The following is a 25,402-nucleotide window of genomic DNA, read 5'->3' on the forward strand; positions in this document are numbered from 1 at the left end:
AACTGTACCAATATTTACCCTATTAAAGACTAAAATCAATATCTAAGTCACAGCATAGGTCACAAGAAGTCAAAACACAGTCATTACAGAAAGATAAATATGTTCTGTTGTCGTTGGTCTGTGTGATAAAGTCAAATGTGGACACAAGGTGACAAGCATTTCCTGATACAGCTGCTGGTATGGCAACAGCTACTTAATTGCCTGAAATACATAGCTGCATTCAGACAGGTTTCCTCAAATAATATCACTTGCTCAATATTTTTGCCTATTCCATGGAAGAGGTCTTCAAGCAGTGTGTGAGCTGCAGCCTGTTAAATTCTAAATGTTAGCTCAGATCCATCCTTGCAGAACTGAAATGGTTTGAAGGTGTGACAGCTGCAGGAGCTGGTGGGTTTTGGTCTTGTTGGAAGGATTGTAACCACGCTAGGATGCTAATGGGATGGCAGTGGATGGATGGACAACCAGGCGGGTAAGCAAATGGTTAGGTGGTTGGGCTCAGAGGGGTTGTGGGTTTAGAGGCAGATAATAAATGCCTTTGTCAAAGATGCCAGGTAGCGCGTTCTCATCAGACTTGCAGATGATACAAAACTGGGGCAACCAGTTGTACGTCCAAGCAGGACTGCCATGCAGAGAGACAAGTCTGTAGCACTTGCGCTGGGGCCGGGGGGGAGCGAGGGAACTGGGCTTGTTCAGCCTGGAGAAGAGGTGGCTTGGGGGCTGGACACACCTAACAGCCATTCCAGGTCATTCCGATCTGGATCTTCCTATGATCTTATGATTAGCCTATGATCCTGTGAACGGGTAATCAGAGTCAGATTTGCTCCTTTATCCTCCTTTTTCAGAAGGGATCAGAGAGACAGACATACAGCAAGCTTCCCAGTAGCCATTTGTTTTCTTGACTTTCTTGTAAAACTTCTCTATTTTTATTTTTGTGTGTGTGTGTGTGTGATTAGTGACCTTTGGTTGATACCTTTTATTCCAAATTATTCCAAATCAGTTAGAGAGCATATCTTGAGAAAAAAATTCTTTAGGGACTAGCTTTAGGAAACTACACCTCTCCATGAAGTCTTCTGCTTATGGCTTTGCTTGCTGATACAATAGCTGTGGCATATGGCTGGTCAAGATTAGAAGTAAGTGCTGTGGACTTGAACCCTTGAACTTTCAAAACAGTGAAAACATAAAAAAAAAATGACCTGTGAGTCCAGGATTTTGAAGCCAAGTACCTACCAGCTAATACCCAACACAAAATATGCTATTGATTCGGTAGCTGCAGTGAGCTCTCCGGTGTCTTCAGATCACTGGAGTTTTCAAAGCTCTTCAGCACTTCGTGATTTTAGGTGGATTGAAAATGGAACAAGAGGTTTTCATACCTGATTCTCTAACAGGGGTCACAACCTTCTATCCAGATGCAAAAAGTGGACTCTGTCTTTGGAACTCGTTCTGTGATAAGGAAAGGACATTATCTTTCTAGCTTTTGGGTATCTGTTATACTGAATTCTTAAGATCTGAATTTCTGATGCATGCTACAAAGATTGTCATCCTCGAACAGGTTTCTTTATTAAAATAGGGGATATCTTTCTATGCAAACATTAAGTGCTAGGAAGAGGATGATCTTGTTTTCCCCTACCAAAATTCATCAATTTCTTTATTGCCATCCCAGGTTTAGAAGAACATAGGGTCTTAAGTGGCAACAGTAAATTGAAAAAAAAATCTACTTTAAATCTTTTTGTACTTCAATACACATCTTTGTAATGAGCTTTTTTAGAAAATAAAATTTCCGTATAAATTTGCAAGTCAAAGTTAAATAGTCTCTTTTCACTTCAAATATACGTAAATGTTATAATACTGTTTAGTCAGTTGGCTAATTCCCCCCAAAAGATAGTAATTGGGTTATAACCAAAAGATGGTGCTGGGGCAGATGATTTTGACCCTTTAGTTTTTGGAAATTATGTGTGATGGAATTATGTAGAGGCACTTTGGACTAAGAATTGTGTGGGTGTTTTTTGGCTTTGCAGGCCTAACAGAGAAAAACATGTATTCTCCTCTTTTAGATGCTATTAAATGTTTATAATTTTCTTAGTTATGAGACAATGAAAATATTCTCATTTCTATATAGTTTTCTATATAGTACCTGAAAGCCACCATTTATAACACAGTTAGGGTTAGGCTGTAAACCAGAACTTTTTTCCCTCCTTTCTCATGTTATGATTGTTTGTTTGTTTTTTATGGTGTAACAGGTTATCTTTTCTGCTTCCGAGTAATCTCCCTTGGGAATTGATTGGGGGCGTTTTGTCGCATCTCAAGTTCAAATTTGTTTGTTGAGGGAGTGGTTAAGAGACCATTCTAATGTTTCTGTGGTAAAAATGGTATGTATATTTGTTCTCAGAAAGCATGCCCTGAGTCTACCCACTGAATACTACTGACTTGATCTGCTCTGAGGGTGGCAGTGTCTTTCCTTCTTCGCATAATTATCTACTGGTCAGAAGCCAGCGTGAGAAAGCTGGAAAGCTTCCCTGTCCTACTCATCTTAGAAAGGTTTGAGCCACCAACTTCTAAATTTCAGGAAAAGGCTGGAAGTTAAGGGATCCGACAGTACCCCTGGTAAACACACTTGTCATCTTCCCAGTTCAAGTCTGGCCTTTGTGTCACCAGAAATATGAACACGAGAAGGCCAGAAGAACACAAAAAAGAAGTAGCTTGATTGTTGCCCAATAGTTAGGAGAATCTTTTTGAGTGACAAAGCAAGACTGTAGCGCCAGGTCAGTATGGCAAGCATTCGATTTCTACATTGGACATTTGTGGCTGGAATCTAACACCAGCTCAAAGCATAACACTGTAATTTTCCTGGCTCCAGACTCCCGCATCCCTGGCTTACCCATATATGATCTTCCAGAATGTGCTTTTTCACAGTCTACTGATACTTGGCAGATTAGATTGTCCTGGGTTGTGCGTCCTTTACCTCTCAGGAGGATGAGACCTGGGTAATCCGCATCCAGAATTTAGAGGCCTAACATTAAAATTACAGAGAAGATGAATCCTCTACTTGAACAGACATAAATGTTCAGAAGAGGAGCAGGCAAGGTGGATTCTGAGTAAGCAGTGGCAGCGTGTGACAGTGAGAACACCTATGACATTCATATCAAGTTGGCAAACATGACATTAGACCTATAACCCCATGCCTTTCTGGAGTGATAGGTGGAGGCTGGATATCTCAGAGCATCTCAGAAAATCTTCCCTTGGAGCTGGGTTCACCTGTCCAAACACAAGTGTCTGGTATCATTTGAGGTGTGGCGTGGGGTACTGCTTGGACCAAAAGGGTCTCCCTTAAGTTGCCTTTCATATCTGCAATCCCCATGCAAATGTTTCAAAAGCTATAGGGCATCTCATATTAACTGTATCCTGCCTCTAGTAATGGGTAAGCTGAATTGGTCTTCAGGCTCTATTGACTGTATTGACCTCTTCTCCACTGATTATAATGGGACCTTAGACATTAGCTCACACGTTGATGACTAAATCTAGCTAAATCTGGTGCTTAATTTAGAATAACTTTATTGCCCTCAAGTGGCTTTTATATTCTCTATGCAATCAATGGAAAGATGTTAGTACTTAGAGAATTGGCTGGGTCTAGCTGAACTTCAGAGGTGCCTCCCTTTTCCTTTAGGTTACAGAAAGAACTTAGACAGGTATGATAGGCAGAGTTAGATTGCCCTGCAGAGTTCTGTGCTTGAAATATTGGCAAGACAGTGCTTTAGTTAGTTAGAATTCTAAATTAAATAGAATGGATTCTACCTATCTGTCTTTAGAAACCATAGCTAATTCTTGCTTGATTTAAGAACCTAATTACTAAAAACAGAGCTCTGAAAATCTTTTCCTAATACACAGTTCTTGAGAAGAGCAGGAAATAAAGTGGTTAGGTCCAAGGAGACACCAAATAATAAATTGAACATACATACTAATCAATTCCCGTTTCTTTTTTATACTATGAGGTCCTTCAGGCATCACCTTTTGCAATTTCCTGAGTCAACAGCCTAGGGACATAATGCAATAAATCATTGAATTTATGATGGGAAAAAACACTAGCTTGTTGCTCTTCCTGAAATTGGATTCTGAGAACCATTTTTTAAAAGTATTTCAACTCCTAAGGGTTTGGTCCACAAAAGGACATAGATTTTTTTGATGGTCAGCATTGCATCATGTAAAGCTTAGGTGCCCGTTTCCTAAGGTTGACGGCATATGTTGAACAAGGCACATTACTGCTTATACAATGCATGCAAAGAAGTAGACTTCTGCAGCTGGCCTTCCCAGTAGCTGCCTAACCAATCAACAAGAAAACACTGAGATTAGCTCTGTTTCTCAAATCCCACCTCTCTTGAGGTACAGGTGCTTAACTCTTAGTCACAGGGATGAAGAGTCATCAGCAGCAGCTCCTGACCCCTTCCCTGGCTCAGGTGTCCATTCTGAGTTTTAAAGAAGAGAGTCAGCCAGTGAGTGGACGTCACTCTTTGAACGCACAGCTGGAGGAAGGGGCTTACAAAAACTGAACAAAAGCTCAGAATTCAGCACAATTTCAGGACGTGGGAAACAACTAGTATTCCATCTGAAAGGAGTCACATAGTCCTTGCTCACTGTCTGACTGTAAAACTCAACCAATGGGCTGTAGATAACTTTCCTAAGTGCTACTTAGGAAAGAAAGTTGACATTCACAGCACCAGAGAGAAGGAGCAGCAGAAAATAAATAACTGAAGTCCACTTGTCAAGACGATTACTTACGAGAAGCTGCCTGGTGCCCGTTTCTTGCTCAATGAGATGGTAATGTATTTTCCAGGAAAAGATAGTTAGATAAAAGAGTTAAAATTCAGGTATTTTTGAGGTGTTTTTTTTTTTTCTTTTTTTTTTTTTTCCTACTGAATGAAAAGGCATTTTAGAAGCTTAATGGTTGAGTTTTTCCTTTTTCTGCAGGGATCAAACAGAATGCTCTAATGACTTCAGGATTTACTGAGATTTAGTTAATAACTTTAGCAGACCTGGAAAAGCTGTAAGGAAGACGAAGATGGTAGGAATCAGGGAAGGGCTTCCACATGAGGACTAACTAGGTGTGGGTTTCTAATCCTGAAAAAGGGTAACTGTGGGACCTATAGCAGAAGCCTGCACAGTCAAAAGAAGAAGTTGAATTGGTAAAAGTTGTTAACTGTTCCTTATAAGAAATAATGAGGCATAAACCAAAACTAGTTCAGAACAAACAAGAGGAGCAGTACTGTAATGTAGTTATTCTGAGTAACTCAATGCCACAGGATGGTCCAGTGCAGCCTATGTAAGAGACAATTTTGTCAAAACCAGATAAATGGCTCTTTCTTTACCTTACAATTGTAATTAATTGACAGAATATTTCAGTGAAAGTGCTAGGGTTAGTAGTCATGCCTATCTTACCAGCAGTTGAATATTTCTTAGTGAGGCCTCTTTTGCTTTCCTTGCAAAGGAAAATGTTTCTAGAAAAGTAAGTAGCAAAGATTACAGCATTGCACTGGTTGAGACCCAGCTCAAAATGAATCACAGCTCCTCAAACATATATTCAACTGGGCACCTCTCTGTTTACTTCCCTCAGCACATGAGAATGGGCTTGATTGCACAAGAGAGCCCTATAATACTTTTTGAGAGAGGGAAATAACATTTGCTCATACAAACTGCTTCTTGTGGCTTATCCAGAGATACAGCACCACCTCTAGCTAATGCCTGAGGAACTGGAAGTCTACGATCAATACACACTGTCTCCATCTGCTGATTGCTAACAGAGATTTCCATATCTTTTTGCATAACCCAATGGAAAGCACACTGCTGATGCTGTGACAGATGGATGCCTGCTTCCAAGCGGGAAGCAGACCTTTTGTTAAATCTGGTCTCTAAGTACAGCATTGCCTAGCAACTATGGGAAACGGAGACAAGGCAAAGCATCAGAGAACGTTTCACCTGGTGCAGCTCCGGGCTTGGGGTTTTTTGTTTGGTTGGGGTTTTGTTTGGTTTTAAAAGAAACTACCCCAGTTTAATCCTGTGTAAAACAATATTAGATGATTTCTGTCTTACCACCATAGAAGCAAATGATGTTCTTACAGGAAGAGTGTCAGGACAACATCTTCCAGAGAAGAGCACTGTTTCACTGATTATGAAATTCAGACCCAGTAGTGAATGAAATGGGAAAGCCCTTATCTGTTTGTGGTTTTTGTTACAGCTTTGTCCTAAATCTTCATCATAAGGGGTCATTAGCGTTACATATATGCCAATGTTTAGCCCATGGCACTCCAAAGGTGCACCAGCACGGCAGCATCGCTATTCTTCCTCTCCCTTGTAGCAGCACTTAGTCTCTCTTTCTTTCTTCTTCTTCTTTCCAAGAGATATTGCAGAGTATGAGCTGAAGTTCAATATGACTAATTCAGAGTTTATCTCCCCGGCAGATTCTGGCTTAAATAACATCACATTGGCAAGAGTCCATGCAGCAAATAAATAACTTTGTTAGCGCTTTTATGCTAGCAACACCAAACCCCTTTACACAGCCTTGGATGTGAAATCATGGATATCTTGAGCTGCTGTCTGAGTGATCTATGGCTGCTCAGCTAGATTTCCTGTATGCTCTGCTTCCCTATACTGAAAAGTCCAGGCCATATTTTGTTTAGCATTGACTTGCCAGAAAAAAATCTTTCTCTGAATATGTATGTAAGAGGAAGACAGAGATAGAGGAACTGCATATGGTCTTATATGATTACTAATGTATATTTAAACGGTTGAGAAAATGAGGCCTTTCCTGAAAAAGTATTTGCTTTTTCTACATACATCTAGGGAATTCGTATTTTAAATTGGATCAAGGTAAACCCTGGGCTGAGCTCCACTGCCTCAATATACTCTAGTGCCAGCTGCAGCAATGCTGGTTAGCTGAGCCCTCAAACACCTGAACCTTTCTGTAACTGCAGCTGGAGGCCAGGTGAGGTAGAGCCCCTTGTCGTCTCTGTGTCTAATATAATGTAGGGAGTTCTGACTCAATTTCTATTTGCATATACAATGCCAAACATCTCCTCAGTGCTCTACCACCATTTAAGCCAGGGCGTACAAGTTTGTACTCTTCTGCTGGGTTCAGTCTGACATTTCAGAGACACTGAGCAGCAAGCTGTAAGTATGTGGCAGCATCTTGCTTATGGAAGACAAACTCTGCTTTAGTATGAAGCAGTCAAATCAGTAGGCTAATACACTGGGTTTCAGCATATTCTTAATATTTCCAAATATGAAATATGTAGGAAAATAAAAATGTCTAGCGCTTTCAGGCCAGGGCAGCACAGGCTCTAAATAAAGAGGCACTGAACATTGCTGCTCATACACTGAAAGCACATCTGTGACTGCTGTGTGGTACATAAATGCCCAGGCTCATGCTAAACCTGAATCAACTGGGTTATTAATAACAGCACAACTGGGTCAGCAGTGTATTGAGTGTAGACCGATTTATCATGCTTCCTGGGTAAGTTTGCAGCCTACCCTAAGCTTTCTACGGTTGTAACTAGACCGCTGTTGAACAGGAGGAGTTAGGTGATATAAAGCTATGCAAATCATCTCTGCACTGTAGTTATTGAAATACCAAGGTGCTCTAGATTTGTATTCTGTTTAGAACAATCAAGGAGGATGCTAAAGCTTACATCTGGATTCAGGGGCCTAAGCTTCTTGATTTGGTCTCAGAAATTTTGTAAAACCTGCTCTGCTTGAGAGATGCCTACCATACTGGTTGAAATCCTTAAAAATGTGCAGTTTCTGCTACATCTTTATCTAAAGGGAAAATAAACCCATTTTAGATTAGAACGTGATCTAAAACAAGAGAGAGAGGTTTTTGGTGCACTATCTGATCTCAGAAGCGTGAAGTTAGTAGGCTGCATAGTCAGCCTTGCCAGCTGCCTCCTTCCGCATCGGCCTTTTGATAAAAGGCCAGTTCTGATTGACTGATGTATTACAGTATTGAGTACTACATCATCTAACTTCCAGGCACCTAAACCAGTTAATGGACTTGATACCAGGTTGGTAGCTTGTTATTTCGTATTTGTGCTGAAGCATTTGATTAGAGAAGTCTACACTCTGCATGGGATGCTCACTCACAGTAGGCAAAGTCAGGCTCCTTTTCATGACTTAAGTACCTTATTATGGCCTGGGGAAAGGATTTACAAACTGAAACACTTTCCTGAAGGTTGGTCCTAAGTTCTTTTCTCTCAGTGGATGAACGACCATCTCCTTCTACCAATGCTCTGGGTTAAGTTCTCGCTGCCAAGCCTCTATTCTACTCTTTTTTCTTCCTAAGCAGATTGGCAGTCATGTTTTCTTCTCCAAGAGCTCCTCAACTAGTAGGCTGCAGCATATTCAATTCTGTACAGCAAGAACTAAAATAGTTTCGGAAATTTTTTTCCTAGAAATATGGCATTTGAAGATTTGAGATATCCTCCTCTTCCCCCCTCCCCACCCCCAGCTATGCTGTAGATGAAGAGAGATTTTGAGGAGAGATTTTGAAGATCTGCTTTTGTTTCTAAGCGTGGAAAGGGGGGATTTAGTCTTTCTGTTCCTAATTGTTTAACTGTATTTTCAACATAAATCATGCTCTGCTCTTGATTTATAATATGAAACACACTCAATTTTTTTTTTTGTCCAAAATACTTCAGAATTTTTTATCTTTAAAGTCTTTCCTGTTATACAGCAACAAGACCATGCACAAGGTGTAATTATTCAGAATCAACATTTTCTTTGGGTGCTGTGTATTGAAACTTAATGTATTTTCCATTACTTGTCTTTCTGCAACAAGACAAAAATTCTTATAGAACAGAACAATTGTAATAGTATTCTGACAAGTCCAATTTATATGGTACATTGTCACAAAAGAATACCTAAGAAAAAGCAGAATGGCTATATGAACCTACTAATATGCTGTAGAAACTCTTTGCAGGAGCTAGAACAACATACTATTAAAACTCCAAATACATATTCAATATGTGTGTTTTTAAAGAAAACTTTATAGATATGCAAATTTAAGATAAACAAATACAGAATAAAATGCACTAAGAAACTGATATGTAGACAAAGGTTTATTTACACCATACAACATTTTAAATATTTTATACACAGCTGCAGCAGAGAAAGCTACTCTGAGCTTTCCAGAGAAAACTGCAATAATAAAGATGTGAAATATATTATTCATATAAAAGTGAGATTATTACTTTATTGCATTTAAAGCAATGAAGAATGTAGCTCAACAGACATTCATTTAATGACAAAAACTTTGCTTTTATATTATAAAGTAAAAAGTGTAGTAATGGCCAAACAGACTGTTATAAACTTTAAAAACTGCATAAATATATACATTGTGCTTCATGGTGAAGTTTTTTGAAAACTAAACCAAATGAAGCTGTTACAACATGAATCGTTGCTTGAGGTTTATCTATAAAGATTACCTTACAAATCCATTCCACGGGTACTTACAACACACGATGGTAAGAATTGTACACCTGGTTCTCCACTAGCCGCACTAGTGGGAATATACTGTACGAAAAAACCACTGACATTTGGCACAGGAAGAGCCTGACATAAAGTAGTCACAATGTTCAGACAGGAGCATCAGGATTCCCAAAGTCTCTTTATTGTCAGTGCAAGGAATTAGTTTTGTTTTTGTTTTCGTTTTGTTCAGTTTGTTTTTGTTAAACTTCTGTTTGAAAGTCACCTTCTTGCACATCTAAAGGCAAGTTCAGACACTTCTCCCATTCTGCTGGTCTGAGTTCTAAAGCATCTTTTGCCTCTGTGTCTAATACGTTTATCGTTGTATAGTGTTGGTAGTCGCCTGTGGTTTTGAAACTGTCCCACGGAGCCTTGCTCGGTGCTGAGTTCTCCTGAAGACCAAAGAAAGAAGAATTAAAACCAAGGATGAAAAACGTGTTTTCCAGTTACAAGGCTGATCGCTAACGTGCTCTCACGAGACGCGGAAGCCAGAGAGGGGAAACGGCTTTGCAGGGAGCCAGGCTGGCGGGTGTTCAGCACCGTTGCGACGCTTTCTCTGCGAACGATCGACACTTTGGCAGGCTCCTCACCTGAGCTGCCAGCTAAGCCCTTTCTTTCACGAGAACCTCTGTACGTGAGGAATGGCCGAGTGATCCAGTACCAACAGCCAGCTTTTTAGTAGCGGTTGTGTGGAAAAGTGGGAGAAGAGAAGGGAAGGTAATCGAGAAGAGCTTGCTGCCTGAAATATGGGGCGGTTTGCAACAGAGATTGCCAGCTGGATTTTAAATCGGGGCAGGTGCGTGACAGAACTGCGGAAACCTAGGCCTTGAAAATGCTGTGAGAGCCACCTTGCTTTACAGGCTGATGAGCTAATGTCTATTAGGATTAACGGGCTGAAAGCTGGTTATTTTCTACCAAATGAATTTTTTTTGAATGCTAAGTTTTATACGGTAAAAGACATTATGGACTAAGACCAATTCAATTAGTAATTTCTGCTGTAACATGTTGGGTGGGACTTAGTTGCCAAAACCTAACGTTTTTTGCACCATTTTAGATGCCTTTGGATTTTCTGCCTGATCTCCAACTATCTTTCGTGAGAGGTGCAGGTCTCCTTTGAGTCCTGTGTCATCACTGTCTGTACTGTGCTGTAGACTAAGACACCTGAGGCTGTCTCAAATAGCCTGAGATGTCTATATTTAGGTACCTGGATCACTCTCTGACTGTCCTACAGAAAAACCATTCCTCTAGGCAGCTTTTATTAGCAGACCTTTCAAAAACATACAGCCGATATGAAACAGAGTAAAAACAACTCTTCCACTGAGATTCCCTTTGAGATTTGGAATTAATTCAAGCTTTACATGGACAGCAAATCTCAAATAGGGAGGCGAATGCAAACTTTACATGTCAGCAAATCTCAGAGGGGAGTGAGCGAGAACTGGGTGCAAAATAACACATCACAGCTAAAGGTTCATCAAAGAATCAGGGCCAAATTTCTGCTGGATTAAGATGATGTAAATGATGTAAATCCATTGGCCTCACATCTGCTTAATACCTCTTCTTCATGTCTGAGAGCAGCTCTTCTGAAAAAGTTATAGAATACAATGATTCTAGCTCAGTTCCATTTAATATACAATTTTCACATTATAAAATTATATAAAAAATTATTACTAATCATAATATTACTGCTAACAAATATGTCACACTAAATTAGCTGTTTTAATTAGGCAGAATCAACTATTTCCTTGCTCTCATTATCAGATGTAGTCAGGGTGTTATGCATGTGTGTATGAGTGTGTGTGTATAAATTTGAATTATGATGATAGCAGAGTCAACTCAGGATGATTTAATTTTTGCTTTTCCCATGGTAAATATTTATAAACCTATTATGAAAAAGACACGGCATTACAGAGACCCCGTGTGCTTTCCAGACCGTCTCGCGTCTAGGTGAATCTGGCTGGACTTGTTTGTAGTAACTAATTTAATATCTGCTTGCCTAGCTAGAGGAAAAGCCCTATTGGCCAAATTACATTAGTGAGCTGCTTTCTCTATATAAGTCCTTTAGACTTGGGAGACACATACAGATCTGAAATCTGTTCCCTGCAGTCCAATTACTTGTCATCTATAATGATGTCAGTGAGTTAGTTATGGTCTAGTTGTAAAACCTAATGTGTCTCGTCATAGGTTAGATTACCGAAAATATCTTTTGTTCTAATTTCAGAGGCTATCTAAAGGTAGTGCAGAGCAAGGTCTTCTCGGGAAATAACACTGAATTCAAAGGACTCTTGTTTCATTGTTGTTGTTAAGGATCCATCATATTTTAAATATCTAAGAAGGAAAACTTACCATACTGCCTGATTTTGGTACATCCCGAAATCTGTCCAGCGTCTGAAATTTCTGATTTAACTCTTGAAACAATTCCATGTGCCTCTTTCTTGTATGCATGACCTTCTGCAAAATGGAACATAATTGCTTATATTTATAATTGAATTTGGTTTTTTTTTAAGAGAAGCATTATTTTCCCCAACATAATAAAGTAAATTGAATTTGGCAGGGCCATCTTTTCCCTGTAGACTTGACCAATGGAAGTGAATTGCACCGAGCCTTGCCTCTGCTCTGTTTAATGTTCTTCCTGTGTAGAAGAGACTGGTTTTACCCCACATTTATTGAGTTGCTGAAATCAAGGGACACTGTTTTTGTGCTAGCCTAGAAGTATTTTGAAAGTGATGGCAGTTTCTCAGAAGGATATTTCTTTTGCACACTAGGAATATTTTCTAGAATTTCTGTATTCTGCATGGATGCTAATATTTTCATTTCTGTAGGAATGCAACAGCAGTTTGTAATGGTCCTTAGAGGAATAACTTTTATGAGACCACTGAACTCAGAAATCCTGGTCCCAAATGGAAAAGCCTCAAATGTTATGCCTTTTTAATTAGACATCTTCTTGTCATTCAGATCATCATAAAATGCAGCTGAAATGGCATTCTTATTAAGAAAAGTAGGCACAGTTTCTCTATTTTACTTGCTTGCTTTTGTCACGGACTGGGCAATGGGAAACCGCCCTCCCTCTAGCCCATGTGCAGGGCACTCTTCCACAAAACCTAATTATGTGGCACTCCTGTGCAAGAGGTGGGGACCCCCGACAGCCCCCACAGTTGGAGGAGCCCTCGGCCACGTATCTGCCTCGGCAGCTCCACGGAGAGTGAAGCCTGTTTTCAAGCCAGACTGTCAAGCCGACCAACGGAGTTGTTTCCAGACAAGTTCACGCTCAGCCATGGATTCAGACCGACCTCTGGAGCAAAGCCGAAGGCCGCTTACCGTTCAGCCGCTCTCACGGTTCTGTGGTCTGGGTGAACAGGGGACGGGAGGGACTGAGGATGCTTCACCTCAGTCCAACAGCAGATGGGATCAGCTTGGCTTTTCTTAAGCTTTTGTAACTGCTTGAACCTGAGTTACAGCCAGGGCGGCAGCCAGGAACGTTGACAGAAAACATGCAGGACACCAGCCTCTATGCGTGTCCGCTAATTGTCAAGCCTGATTTTCCCTGGCGTTGTACGTGACAAACCCTGCAAACGTACCTACGCGGTGCCTGAGTGTGACCCTTCCCAGCAAGTAACGCTTCTGCCAAGTCTGGGTTAGTACCTTTTAAAACGGAGTGGCAGTAGCTGACCCTCAAATAATGCTTTACCAGTACCAATTTTAACTTTTATCTTTCATTTGCATTCTGTGCTTATAATTTTCACGAAAGGTGGCTGCTCTCTTGGCCATGCATTTCTACCGCTATGCTGTAATAACCGTATTATCCTTAATATAGCTACGCCGTAGCTTGAGAACTTGTTTCACTTCTGAGAACAGGAAATTGGCAACGTTATTCACAAAAGAGACATGAGATACAGCAAGCAATTAAAGACCTATCAACTTAACACGAGTTGTGGGGTGAATAAAGGAAACAATTTTGCAGTATTTGGTGAGGAACTCCTCGCAAAAGATAATTTAACTAGAGATAGCTGATCTAAGTTTATGGGGCAGTTTCACTTAAGTGACTTCCTAGGGATTCTTTTAAGCTGTTGCTGTTATGGTAGATGGGATATGTAGCAAATTTCATATACATAGAATTTAAAAAAGAAAGGTTCTGCCGCAAAGATCATTATTGGCTGAAATAAGGAGACATGCTGAAGGGAATAAAACAGATTTGGTGGGTTAAAATACTGACTCTAAAAGCAAGAAATAGCATATGATTGTGAAACAAGTATCTCCAGTTGGAAACTTTTTAATAGAAGGCTAGGAATATAGAGAATGCTACTTTCTGATATTTTTCTGAATCGTGTACCCAGAAACTCGTTAAATAGCAAATATGAATAATGCAAATGTCTTACATAGTTCATTACATTATTCCTGAGGAGAAGCAGGTGGGAGGAGAAATGAAACACTTACAGCGGGAAGTCTGCCAGAAAAAAGGCTTTAAATTTTATTCTTAATAGCAGAATGACTGGTATGCACATGTACCTATGGCTCTTTTGGTTGCTTAGTGTTTTCCTGGCTTCCTTTCCATAATTCCTACCCACTGACACCTGCCCCTCCCTACTACTTATAAAGAACAATCCGAACCGAAGGTGCCGTAACTTAATTTTCTTTAACTCTTCCTTTCTAAGCTTCTTTTAAATTCCTTGTTAGAAAGCACCATCTTCTCTCCTTTCTAGAAAATGTGCTCTGTTGGGTAACTCTTTCTTTTTTTATGAGAAAATAACCCACGAAGTATTTGTGGGGGTTTAATCTGTTTTCTCTGTTAAATGCGCGATGTGGAAAACACAGCTTTATCAATCTTGGAAATACATAAGTTTTATCAATGCAGAGCTGGAGATCTTGACCGATATATACTAGGGTGATTGTAGTAGCATCAGGACCTGAACCGGGTGGAAAAGGAGCTCCTCACGCTGCCCTGGGGATTTGCCCATTAATGTCGCGTCGCATCCCCTCCAGAAGCACCCGAGTTAGCCACCGTCTTCTTGTGGTCTTTCCTTCAGGTTCCAAAACTCCTGTGCCCCACACCCCAAAGGGGGTCAGGCTGAACCGACAGCCTTCCACATTTCTACCCCCACTCACAAGTAACGTCAAGTGTGTGTTTTGAAAAGACTAAGCCTTACTCTAATGAGTACCTACTCTCAGAAGAGGATTCAGAGTGCGGATGGCTATCATTGAGATGGGAGGGACTTCAAACATAATTCTGTACCCGGCTCCCTTTTGTATTTATGACAGGGCTTTAGCTGAACTCTAGTTCAAGCACAAGTATTCTCATGAAGATTTGTGGTCAATCTTATGAATAATAATAATAATAATAATGTCATTCAATTTGCCTTGGAGATTTTCTATATTGTCACAGGTAAAAATGTTCTCTCTCAAATATTGTACAAAACAGTTAAAAGTGAAAAGAACAGATGGGGGAATGCCTTCCCGGCCCTATAACGGAAACATGCTGTGTTTTCAAGATGTTATAGGTACGATCAGTTGCCAAACTTAGGAATGGGAAAGGATTTTTCCCTGCAGTCATATTTTTTTCACCTTTGCCTTCGAGAGATGTCTTCAGGTTAGAGAACGATTTTAAACTTTTGTAATGTTGTTATAACGAATAGCTGTTGCAGATGAAATTCTGAAAGAATGCAGCTCCAGCAATTAATGATCAATTTAGCATTATTGCTGGTGTGAGTCTACTGCTCTGTGGACAGAAAACAAGACCTTCTGGTATTCACACTTATCTCGTGTATCCCTGCTCTCCTTCGTGGGTGGAGCACACAAAGAGCCAGAGATGACTCGAATCCAGGGGAGCAGGGTAATAAGGCACTTTTCTGAATTATATTTGCCATAAATGTTATTACCAGAGCAGATCCAATGAACGCCTCATAGAAACAGGAGAGTGGGGTGGATGGCTGGGGAAATCCGGGAGTCAGACCCTCTCATAGAATTTAAAGGTAATTGTGATCTTGAATCCTAAAATGCATGTCAATAATACTGTTTAACTTCTGTATGTTTTTCTAAGTGTCAGCGCACACCTATTACAAAGTCCTCCTGGGAATTTCCACAGCATCTGTATTTCTGCTCAACATAATTAGAATGAATTTTATTTGATCTGACAGCTAAGTATTAGTGCTGAGCCTTCATGAAAAAGCTACCTGTCCAGCTGTAGGGAAAACCAGACCATAATGACTGGGGTTGGAGGGCACTTAGCTGGGGTTACCACAGCCAGCAGCAGCAAGGATCCCAAATGCCCAGATCTATAATTTTCATCATGTTTTGGATACTGGACTGCATGAATGAGTCTAAACTAATCCTTGGTAATAGCAAGAAAAGACCTGGAAAGCGGTTGCATGTTGACTGTTCATTTTAGCAAACTTCAAATTTCAACTAGACTAGTCAGTGTTTTGCAAAATCTAATAGTGGACAGTATATTATGTAGCAGAAATACTTTCTGCCTACAGACTTAACCCAGTACATTACAGTCTGTCGTCTTTTTTCTGTATAAAGGGATAACTTAAGAATGTAATGGTAACCTATTTAAAAAGGGAAAACAAGATACAGGTGGCCCAGTTCTTGAGAGCCTCCTCTCTAACCAACTTAAGATTTATGATAAGGGCTGGCCAGTTTGGATGTCGTCTTTTTCTCTCTCCCTTTCCTTCGACTGGAGACATAAGTTTTCTATAACACTAACCAGCAGAGTCACAGAAATTTTATTATTTATAGTCCATTGCAAAGGCCCTTAAAACTACACCTGTTTTTCTACATATATTGGAGATAACAGGGACAGAGGTATTTTATGGTGTTGAGTACAGTCATAGTCTGCCTGCGTTCACACTACATAGCAGCTGGCTTTGCGTTTCATCTGTGGCCCTCAGAATAAAATTGCTTTTTTTGTGTTTCTTTTTTTTACTTCAAATTGTCTATATTAAGGTGAGTGTTGCATTGCAGCCCACTAGCACAGTGTATATATATATATATATATTTTTTTTTTTAAACTATGAAACTGTGAGTCCACAATAGTAAGTCAAACATGTTCAAGACCGTTCTCTGGCACCATCTAGCATGGAATGTTCTCCATGAATGCTACTAAATTCTCTTAGTGTCCAAACCAAGAAGTCTACAACCAAATTGCCTACTGTGAATGGTACCTAGGTTGCGCTGGTTCCCTAAGGACATTTCAGGAACTGTTTGGAGGGACAAGTGTGCTCCAGACTAAAATAGTGAAGGTCTTTCTAAAAATTCATCCATATAAAAACTGGCATTTTGGCACCCAGGAATATTCCCCCAAATGTCTAATTTAGTAAGACAGGTATAGCCTGAGGGTTTGTCTTGTATGGCTATAGAGAGACATGTGTGAGAGGTTGAGGGTGTAGAGGCCCCTGGGAGAGTCTTAAAAGGCAAAGGATGGAAGGAGCCAAGCTTGACACAGTCTTGTCCATACTGCGTATTTAGCATTTGTTCTCCTCAGAACTGTGGAAGGACGTGGTCTCAGAGAGTGCCAGCTGGCACTGGTTGCAGGCAAAACAGAGAAAGTGTTAAACATTTAAGTAGTATGGCCAATCACTCGAGCTCCACCTCACCTCCAGGCTCTGTTCTATTTTGCAGTCAAGCTGCTTTGAGGTATCAGAATAGCAGCGTTTTGGCCACACAACACTATCTCAATTCCCTTCATCAGGATGCCTTGCTGAACGAAGGAATCTGGGTGGCTATTTGAACATTTTATGGCTTTTTTATTTTGCTTTTCCTCAGACAGACAACCATGCTATGTGTAAGAACACAGGAAAGCCCACAGGCTTAATCAGAGGAACCATAAAACAGGGAGGTGAGATGGGGTTAGTCTGAGTCAGTACTTCTAAAACACAGCAGCAACTGGCACAGTATCGTTGCCACTCTCACTTCCTCAGCAGTCACTCGCAATGGCCCCATCGTTCCCTTTTTACAAACAAATATATTTTCCTGCATTATAGTCATACTTCGAAAAATATTAGGCCACGGAGCACCATGCTGCAAACAAGGCAAGAACAAGGTGTAAGCATCTTAAATAAATGATGTGAGTCAAAAGAAAATATGTAATGGGAGGCCTGATTCTTGAGAGCAGAACGTATCCCTCATTGTTGGTGTTTGTTTGGCGTTGGATTATGCTCTCCTGAGTAATAGGAAGAATGTTTTAGTATCTGTTACCACAGAGAATGTTCTCATTGTGAACAGCACGATATTCCTACCCTGCAATAAAGAACAGTAAAATTCAGAATTCTTTATATCACTATAATTATAAAACTTCTGTTCATATTGCTTGAATTTAATTTTAGAATTGCTTGCTCATCAGAATTTTGTTGTTGATTCATATTTTTCTTCTTCCTTTCTATGCATTTATCCTAAAGCATATTTAGTGTAACCTTTTCATTTTATTTTCCTTAAACTTACTGTGTGAATCTCTGGTGCATTATTTGAGATGTTTCGTGACGGCTTAAGGTAGCTATAGTCTCTGGGGGAAAATGACATAAGAGATTAAGGCCTGATGTTAAACTACCAAGAAACCACAATCAGACACAAAAGGTCAGCCTTTCAGCAAAAGCAGGTCACCAAAGCAAACCCTCCTCTCGTTGCAAGGCTTCTGTGACCACTGCTGTGGCTCCGTTTTGCTGGTTCTGCCTCTTTTCTATGGACTAGAGTCTGAAATCTGAAAGTACACGTGCTGTGCTTACAGCCCAAATAATAATAAAAAATGCTTTTGTTTGCACATGCAAACAGACAGGGTAATTTTTAACATTGTGGTTGCTATATACTGATCACTGGATGTTAAAGTTTAGCCCGAGATCTGTAGGTTCCGTGCAAACATTATGATTGTTCAACTTCTCTGGAGACACACATAATGATTTATATCAAACTATTAATATGCATGAATAGACAACCTATGCAAACCCCCCAAATCCATACATTATTAACATCCCCTTGAAAACTAACTGCTGTATTGCTTCTGGTAGAGAGTAGAGAAAAAAAAACCTCAAATAAACAAAACTGTAAGAAACTTAATCACACTGACTGAGATGATAGAACAAAATAGTCATTAAATAACACAACCAATCCTTCTCACTCAACAGGGTCTAAGTCTGAAATTGTGGATAGCCTTACGTAAACCTTATGTGAACTTGATTTTTTTTTATAGCATGTGATCTATAAGCTTTAACAACTGCAGCACTTCATCATTCAAAATTTGACACATTCATAATCGCTATTTGGATGTGAAACTCATATGCCAGTAAATTAGTATTGAAGAAAGAGAGATTGAACAAATGATTGAGAATCTCTTGAACAAAGCAACCTTCTGCAACAATGTGGCCTGTCCTACAGAAGCGTCACACTTTTTCAATAGATAGATAGCCAGCAAAACAAAACAAAACAAAAAGAAACCACAACCCAGATGAAAATGAAGAGGCAGAGAATTTAAAAACTGAAACCATGATGGTTAATATTGCAATATGACAGTTGGATCTCAGAATATTTTACAAACAAGTTGCACCAAAGTAGTTTTAATGAATTGCTCATCATGTTCTGTACAATACCAATTGAACAACCCTATGACATCTACTGTGTCAGAAGGCTCAAATCTGCTAAAATTAACACTGCACATTTACTTTTAGGAAAATACTTTTAATAATCAGGAATAATTCAGTGAAACTTACTTCAAAGTCAAGGTCCGAATAACGTGATTTTCTTCTCTATTAAGCAGTAAAAAAGAAAGAAAAAAGAGGTTGTATTAACAAGGGGACTATTCACCAAATCATATTAATGAGTCTAAATAACATTCTTGTTTTCCTATCCGATATATATTAGTTATTCTGTAAGAGGTTGTAGATTTTATCTTGATAATTTAAGATTAATGCATGACTTTGCATACAGTGTATTAGACCAGTATCATATTCTTTTCTCTGAAATAAACTAGACTGCATTTCACCGGGATGCATACTGTGCATGTTATTTGCATGCAGTTGAACTTGTTGGTGCATAAAATATATCTATTTCTATACTTTCTGTGGTGTTTGCAAATTATCATCATATTTATACTTTTTACACAGCTATAAATACATATCTACAATTTAGATTTTCATAGGTATACAGAAATTGATTCTTTCCTACATCAGGCTTACATTGGTACAACTCCATTGATTTTAATGGAATAAATGATAGCAAAATCAAGCCGAAGCCATCCACACTTTCCATAGCTTCAGCTTGTTTGTTTGCAATGACAATCTGGATGGAGAAAGCAATGATTTTGGTTTATACTTATGACAAATCTGATTCAAAGCATCTGATATAAAGAAGAATGATTTACTAGTGAAGTAATCACTTGTATATAACGCAACAGAATATGATTGCTTAGACATATCGCAAATAATTTAGCACAGAATTTTTTACAGATTCTAAAAGAAAGCAATTGTAATGTCAAATTATATCCGAAAGAAGCAGAAATATTATAAAGAAGAGATAAAAATATCTTTTTTCTCCTAAGGTTGGAAACTGAATGGCTTGCAATAGACTAAAGAGATGCGGAAAGAAGCTAGGTTGGAAGAGCTGAAAAGAGTGCAAAGAACATGCAAATGGAAAGAAAAGATACATTCCCCTTCAGGAAGGAGAGTTAAAGAAAGGGAAAAGTTCCGTGCTGCCACCCCCCCCCCCCAAAAAAAAAAAAAAAGGGCTTTCTGCTACAATTTAACCCTAATTTTTGTGGTAGGATAGGATGGCTTTAGGTCATGGTAAATGAACCTTTTCAAATTGCACCTCATTTCTGCAGTGAGATACAAATCAAACTCATTAAGGCAAGATGAATAATGTTACAAAGTTCATTAGACTTTGATTTTATTTGGTTTAACAAACATGCAGGTTTTAATAAGCTGTTTTGTTTTCTTGCAAATGAAAGGAATAATTTTACAAGTCTTTCAGTTGTAGAAAGTGGAAAATGTTTGGTCTCTGAGCCCTTGATAATACCACTTTGTGACATGTTGTCTGGTTTTGTAGTAAAATTTTGATGCTCCAATCCACAATAATATGAAGAATATCACTGTAGCACTGTCGACACACTGATGCCTAAAGAGCTGGGAGAGGCAGTATAAAAGAACAGTCTATAACACAATTAAAGCAACCAACAACAACAAGCTTTGGAGAAGCTACCTTTAATTAGCAAGGCTTGATTTAACCTAGCACACTTAAAAGAGAGTATTTAAAAATAAACAATTCTGCAAAAATAAGTACCATGAAAACATGGAAACAACAAAGGTCTTGGAGGTAAGAAAAATGTGAGGACGTTATGCCCAAATTCTTAAAGCAGCTAAGTTCTTACTTACTCATATCAGGAGGGCCACGGTACAAGTGTACCTTTGACATAGGCCTTTGTCATTCCACAGTAAATCAGCACCTGAAAAAATCTACATATTTCTAATGAGGAAGGATCTATTTTTAAGGTGCAATTAGAGCACATCTACCACTGTAAAGGCTCAGTGGTTACAAAAGAAGAAACATGTACAGCAGATAATGAGGTAAAGTTTACAGCAGTAGCTTTGAAAAATGCTTGAAAAAGATACTTTTAAGCTACAGTTCAGTATTAACCTGATATCATTGAATCATCCGACTGAGAACCCGAAGTGAAAACATGGAAAATTTAGGAAGAACTGGGTAGTTTGCTAGATACTGTGATTTATAAAATTGGAGCATTTGTATTTTGCCTTAAGTCTGCTTGACCACAGAGAAAATATTCCTGGCAGAGCTGGATTATTGGGTTTTGCAGCCAGACAACTCTATCAATGTTTACCTGGTAAAAAGACATATCTAACAGACTGCAACATATTTAACTGTGCTATTGTCAGAAAGAGGTAACTATTGCAATTTTGCTGTTAGATCACACCAGTTATGACCAAAGAGGTCATACCACAGGTTTATCTCAGTGAGGATTTTTCCAGGGCTCAAGAACAATCTGTCACAAACACATTTATTTTAAACTTCTATAGTAAAGAACATCTGTTCTGTATGTAACAGCCACAGGTCCGAAAAATAACAGTGAAGTTCTCTGAATTTCTGAAAAATAAAGGATGCTGGTTATGAATGTGATCCTGCACCACTGGAAGTCATCTGCAATACTGTCACCGACACCACTAGGTACGCGATCGGGTCCTCCTGGCTGCTACATCATTGCCTTCAAATGACTGTAGAGTTATTTTCTGAGAGAGGGAACGTATTCAGAAGCATAAAGTCATTGGGAATCTGAATTTATGAGGATGTAAGTTTCCCTTTGGTCCCAATTGGAAGTTGTCATTTTACTAAGTCTTTGTCCTAGTTTCTGTATGATATACAACAAGCTTAAAACGTGCAAATCAACACTTTAATTGTGATTGTATATATACTTTTTTTCTTAAATCAAGTTTACTTGTGTCTCTTTTGGCTGAGAAAAATGGGGTTTTCTACACATACCAAAATGCATTCAGAAATCAACCATCTGGCTCATCCCTAAAATTTAAATTAATGAAAGCCAGCAGCCTAGTGGAGTAAGAGGAAAAAAAATCTCTGGCATCAAATGAGCTGCTGGACTGATCACACCAGTATGTTTCTTTTCAAAAAGCTGTTTCTTTTACCCACCTGCAAAACTGAGAATGATTTTAGGGGACACAAAAATTAGGCTGGAAGCTGGTGGGTTTTTTAAGGATCAGTTGGAAATACACTTGAGTATTAATGTTAGTAGAATATAAATAACAAATGACTGTAAAGGATAATATCTACAGTTTGCCTCATTTAGTATTTTGTATTTGACCAGGTTCTGCAGTGATGCTTCAGGAACGATATAGAGAAGGGCAAGTATGAAGTGGTATTTCTGCTGCAGTACCCTCCCTAGTTCTTCAGTGGTTTAGGAATTTCCTTGGGACACACTTACTCTGTTGATCTTAATAACACTTTTTTACATTATTCCATTAGTCTAATCATGTTTTATAATTATTTCTAATTCTGATGTCCAAAATGTGCTGAGGTAATGAAGTCCACAATTTAAATATGCATAGCATGACAAAGAAAATCATGTTGTTTATCCCTTTGCCATTTCATTTGATGCTCCTGTTTTTTGTATTATAGGAAATATGAATAATCGTTCCCTATTCACTACTCAGTCATCTGTTTTCCAAGCTGAAGAGCCCTAATGCTGGAGACCTGCGAGGGTAACGAATAAAGGGACTGCCTAAAAAACCTGAAGACATGTAATTGTTTAGCATCAGGGAGTTAGCTGGGATAATTCTGAAAAAGCTGAGGTGTATGGGTAAGTAGTGAACTGCAATGCAGGCACAGTTACAAGTGCTACAAAAGAAAAAGGTCAAGGCTCCATTTAAGCGGACAAGGATGTGAATAGCCCTTCCTGAACAACTCCAGTGAGTTGCATTGGTGCTCTGAACTGACTGAAGCCAAATCATGGCTGTTAACTGGGGAAATTTCAGATGAAAGCAGCAAAAAGTACTTTTAAAGAGTTAATTACACTGGCTCAAGGGGAAAAGATAAAAGAGTGATACAGCTTGTTTAAATGTTGGCTCTGGAAGAGGCAAACACAGAAGCTTGTTTAGAAACCTTAGAAGGTTATAAACACTGGTAAACCTAGTGTGAGAAAAAAATCTGAAAAGTTGTAATTCATCAAAAATAGAAAAAAAGAGGAAATTTCAGACGAGCTTTCAGGAGCAAAGGAAGTTTATGTAACTATGAAATAATCTGCTAAGGGGAACAGTGGAAGCCCTTCACTCTGGTCTTGAAAGTGAAGTTTGACTACATATTAAAGAAATATGCTGTAGACAATGTTCATGCATGGATAGAAGAGATGACCTGACAAGATTTTTCTCCATCTCTGATTTCTACGGCTTTTTGATCTTAATTGATGAAATCCATTCTACACCAAAAAAAACCCCTCCACCTTTCATGCCAGGACCAAAGTGAAACTCTGTGAAAACAGGTCTGCAGTAGTAATTTATTTTAAATCAATTTTACTTTGTACTAATCATGTATAGCTTCTCTGTGTAATTCCAGAGCAACTTTAAACTCTGCTCACTGAAGGACAAAAATAGAATACTGAAGAATAATTTCCATACACCAGCACGCACTAATCCGCTGGCACCAGGAAAGAGCTGCTCTCACTAAATGACTAATAAAATCCCTCTCCATCTCTGTAAAACGACAAATGCCTGGTTTTCTCCTTATTCTAGTCTGCATTACACCACTACCTGATTAATTACATGAGATACTCCTGAAGACATATTGCATTATGCAAAGTATAATTGAAACCAGAGATACCATATTATAGTGAGGGCTATAACCATGCTTCCATTTATATAAAGCCTTATTATCAGCAGTTTATAATTCACCCTGAGATTAGATTTGACATACAAGATCTTAGCCTGGGGAGGATTTTTCCCCTGAAAAAAAATAAAGGAAAATCTTTTTTGGCCCTCAGAGATATAGAAATAGAATGTGGGTAGACAGTTTTGATTTAAAATGCCTTTTGTGCGTATATAACTGAAAAAAACCCCTTAGTTTCTGAATAGAAGATTATGCTGGCTATTAGTTCGTAACATGAGCTAGACATAAAGCAAGTAAATTTTCATGAAAAAGTGGATTAGCTCTTTAATGTGGGAATTGGAAGTCTTTAAAAGATGCTAGCAAATTTAGCACATCAACAGACGGCACAAATGTAACTTCAGAGAACTCAATTTTAAACTATTCTGGCAAATTATTCTGGTTTGCTGCTCCCTTTTTTAACAGGGTAACCTGCATACGTATTTATCAACAAAACCCACTTGTTTTGTGTTTCTGAAGGCTTTGAGGGAAAACAAAGCATTTCTTAAATGGACAAGCAATTGAAAATATGTTTCTTAAGGATCATATATAGTTAAGATAGCTGCTTATAATATAAAGTCTGAAATATATGCTACACTTCATAATACTAAAATTTTGGTTCTTTACATCTTCAGTTATTAGAATCAACTCTGCCTGATTCTACCCCTGCTCCTGTACAGTAACCTGAAAATAAGCTGTGACAATTTCTGAAGTCAGAGGAATCTGAGACCTACTCATTCAAGCGAAAGAAAAAGAGGGTTCTCACAGGGCTAGACTTCATTTCACTGAGAGTCACAAAATTGGCAAGAACTGTCTCCACAGCTTATTGAAGAATGAAATGAGGAATGGGAGGGAGAGAAATCTGAGATACAGAAGGCTTGAAAATAAATGCAATGTGGAAACATGATAAAGAGGAAATTCCTGTGGTGCTCGTCTCTCTAGTTTTGTTCTCTCTCTCCCCTTCTCATATCATAAATCAAAATGACTTCACACCATTTTGCTTTTGTTCTACCTGATGCTCTGGTACTTTATTGACAAGATTGACTGTTTTAACTGTGTATTTCTTCTCTCCTTTCCTGTTCTTTTTTTTTATTTTAGACCTTGCTCCTTCCCTGATACTTTTATTTCATTCTTCCTAACGCTTTCATTTTAAGCTGCTTCTTCATTTCTGCCATCTTTCTTTTCCTTTTTTTGGCAGGCCTGTCTTTCTTTTCTCTCCTCTTTATCTATACCTTTACTTTTCCTTTGCCCTTCACTATGTTTAACGTATCCCTTTATTTTCTCAGCTGTAACTTCTTCCCAAAGTCCCACATCGGCCATTTGGCCAAGGAGCTCTGGAGTTGACTTTCTTTGAATGTATTAGGAGCTCTCATAAATGAATACTGAAGGATTATTTTGCTCACACAGTCAACTTCCCATCTAAGGGCTCTATGTCTTTCTCCACATAAAGATCTCATAGCAGAAACTGAGACAGAAAAATAAAGAAAGAAGATAAGAGACAGGAAAGAGAATTTCAGTCCTTTACATGGCAGTTTGG

General features: G+C 38.9%; 1 protein-coding gene across 7 annotated transcripts in view; it reads right to left on the reverse strand.

The window, feature by feature from the left end:
• Window positions 1–9,085: 9,085 nt before the first annotated feature.
• ADGRB3 (adhesion G protein-coupled receptor B3) overlaps window positions 9,086–25,402 on the reverse strand; it is a 465,066-nt gene continuing 448,749 nt past the window's right edge. For 6 of the 7 annotated variants that reach the window (XM_052781809.1, XM_052781807.1, XM_052781803.1 and 3 more), the window contains 3 exons: window positions 19,197–19,232; window positions 11,848–11,952; window positions 9,086–9,896 (listed from right to left, as the gene is read on the reverse strand). In XM_052781809.1, the coding sequence (XP_052637769.1) occupies window positions 9,708–9,896; window positions 11,848–11,952; window positions 19,197–19,232 (330 nt within the window). In that variant the 3' untranslated portion in view covers window positions 9,086–9,707. The remainder of the gene's footprint in view (window positions 9,897–11,847; window positions 11,953–19,196; window positions 19,233–25,402) is intronic. The other variant, XM_052781806.1, reaches the window with a different exon arrangement.

Source organism: Harpia harpyja, chromosome 3, assembly GCF_026419915.1.
Source record: "Harpia harpyja isolate bHarHar1 chromosome 3, bHarHar1 primary haplotype, whole genome shotgun sequence".
Classification (NCBI taxonomy): domain Eukaryota; kingdom Metazoa; phylum Chordata; class Aves; order Accipitriformes; family Accipitridae; genus Harpia; species Harpia harpyja.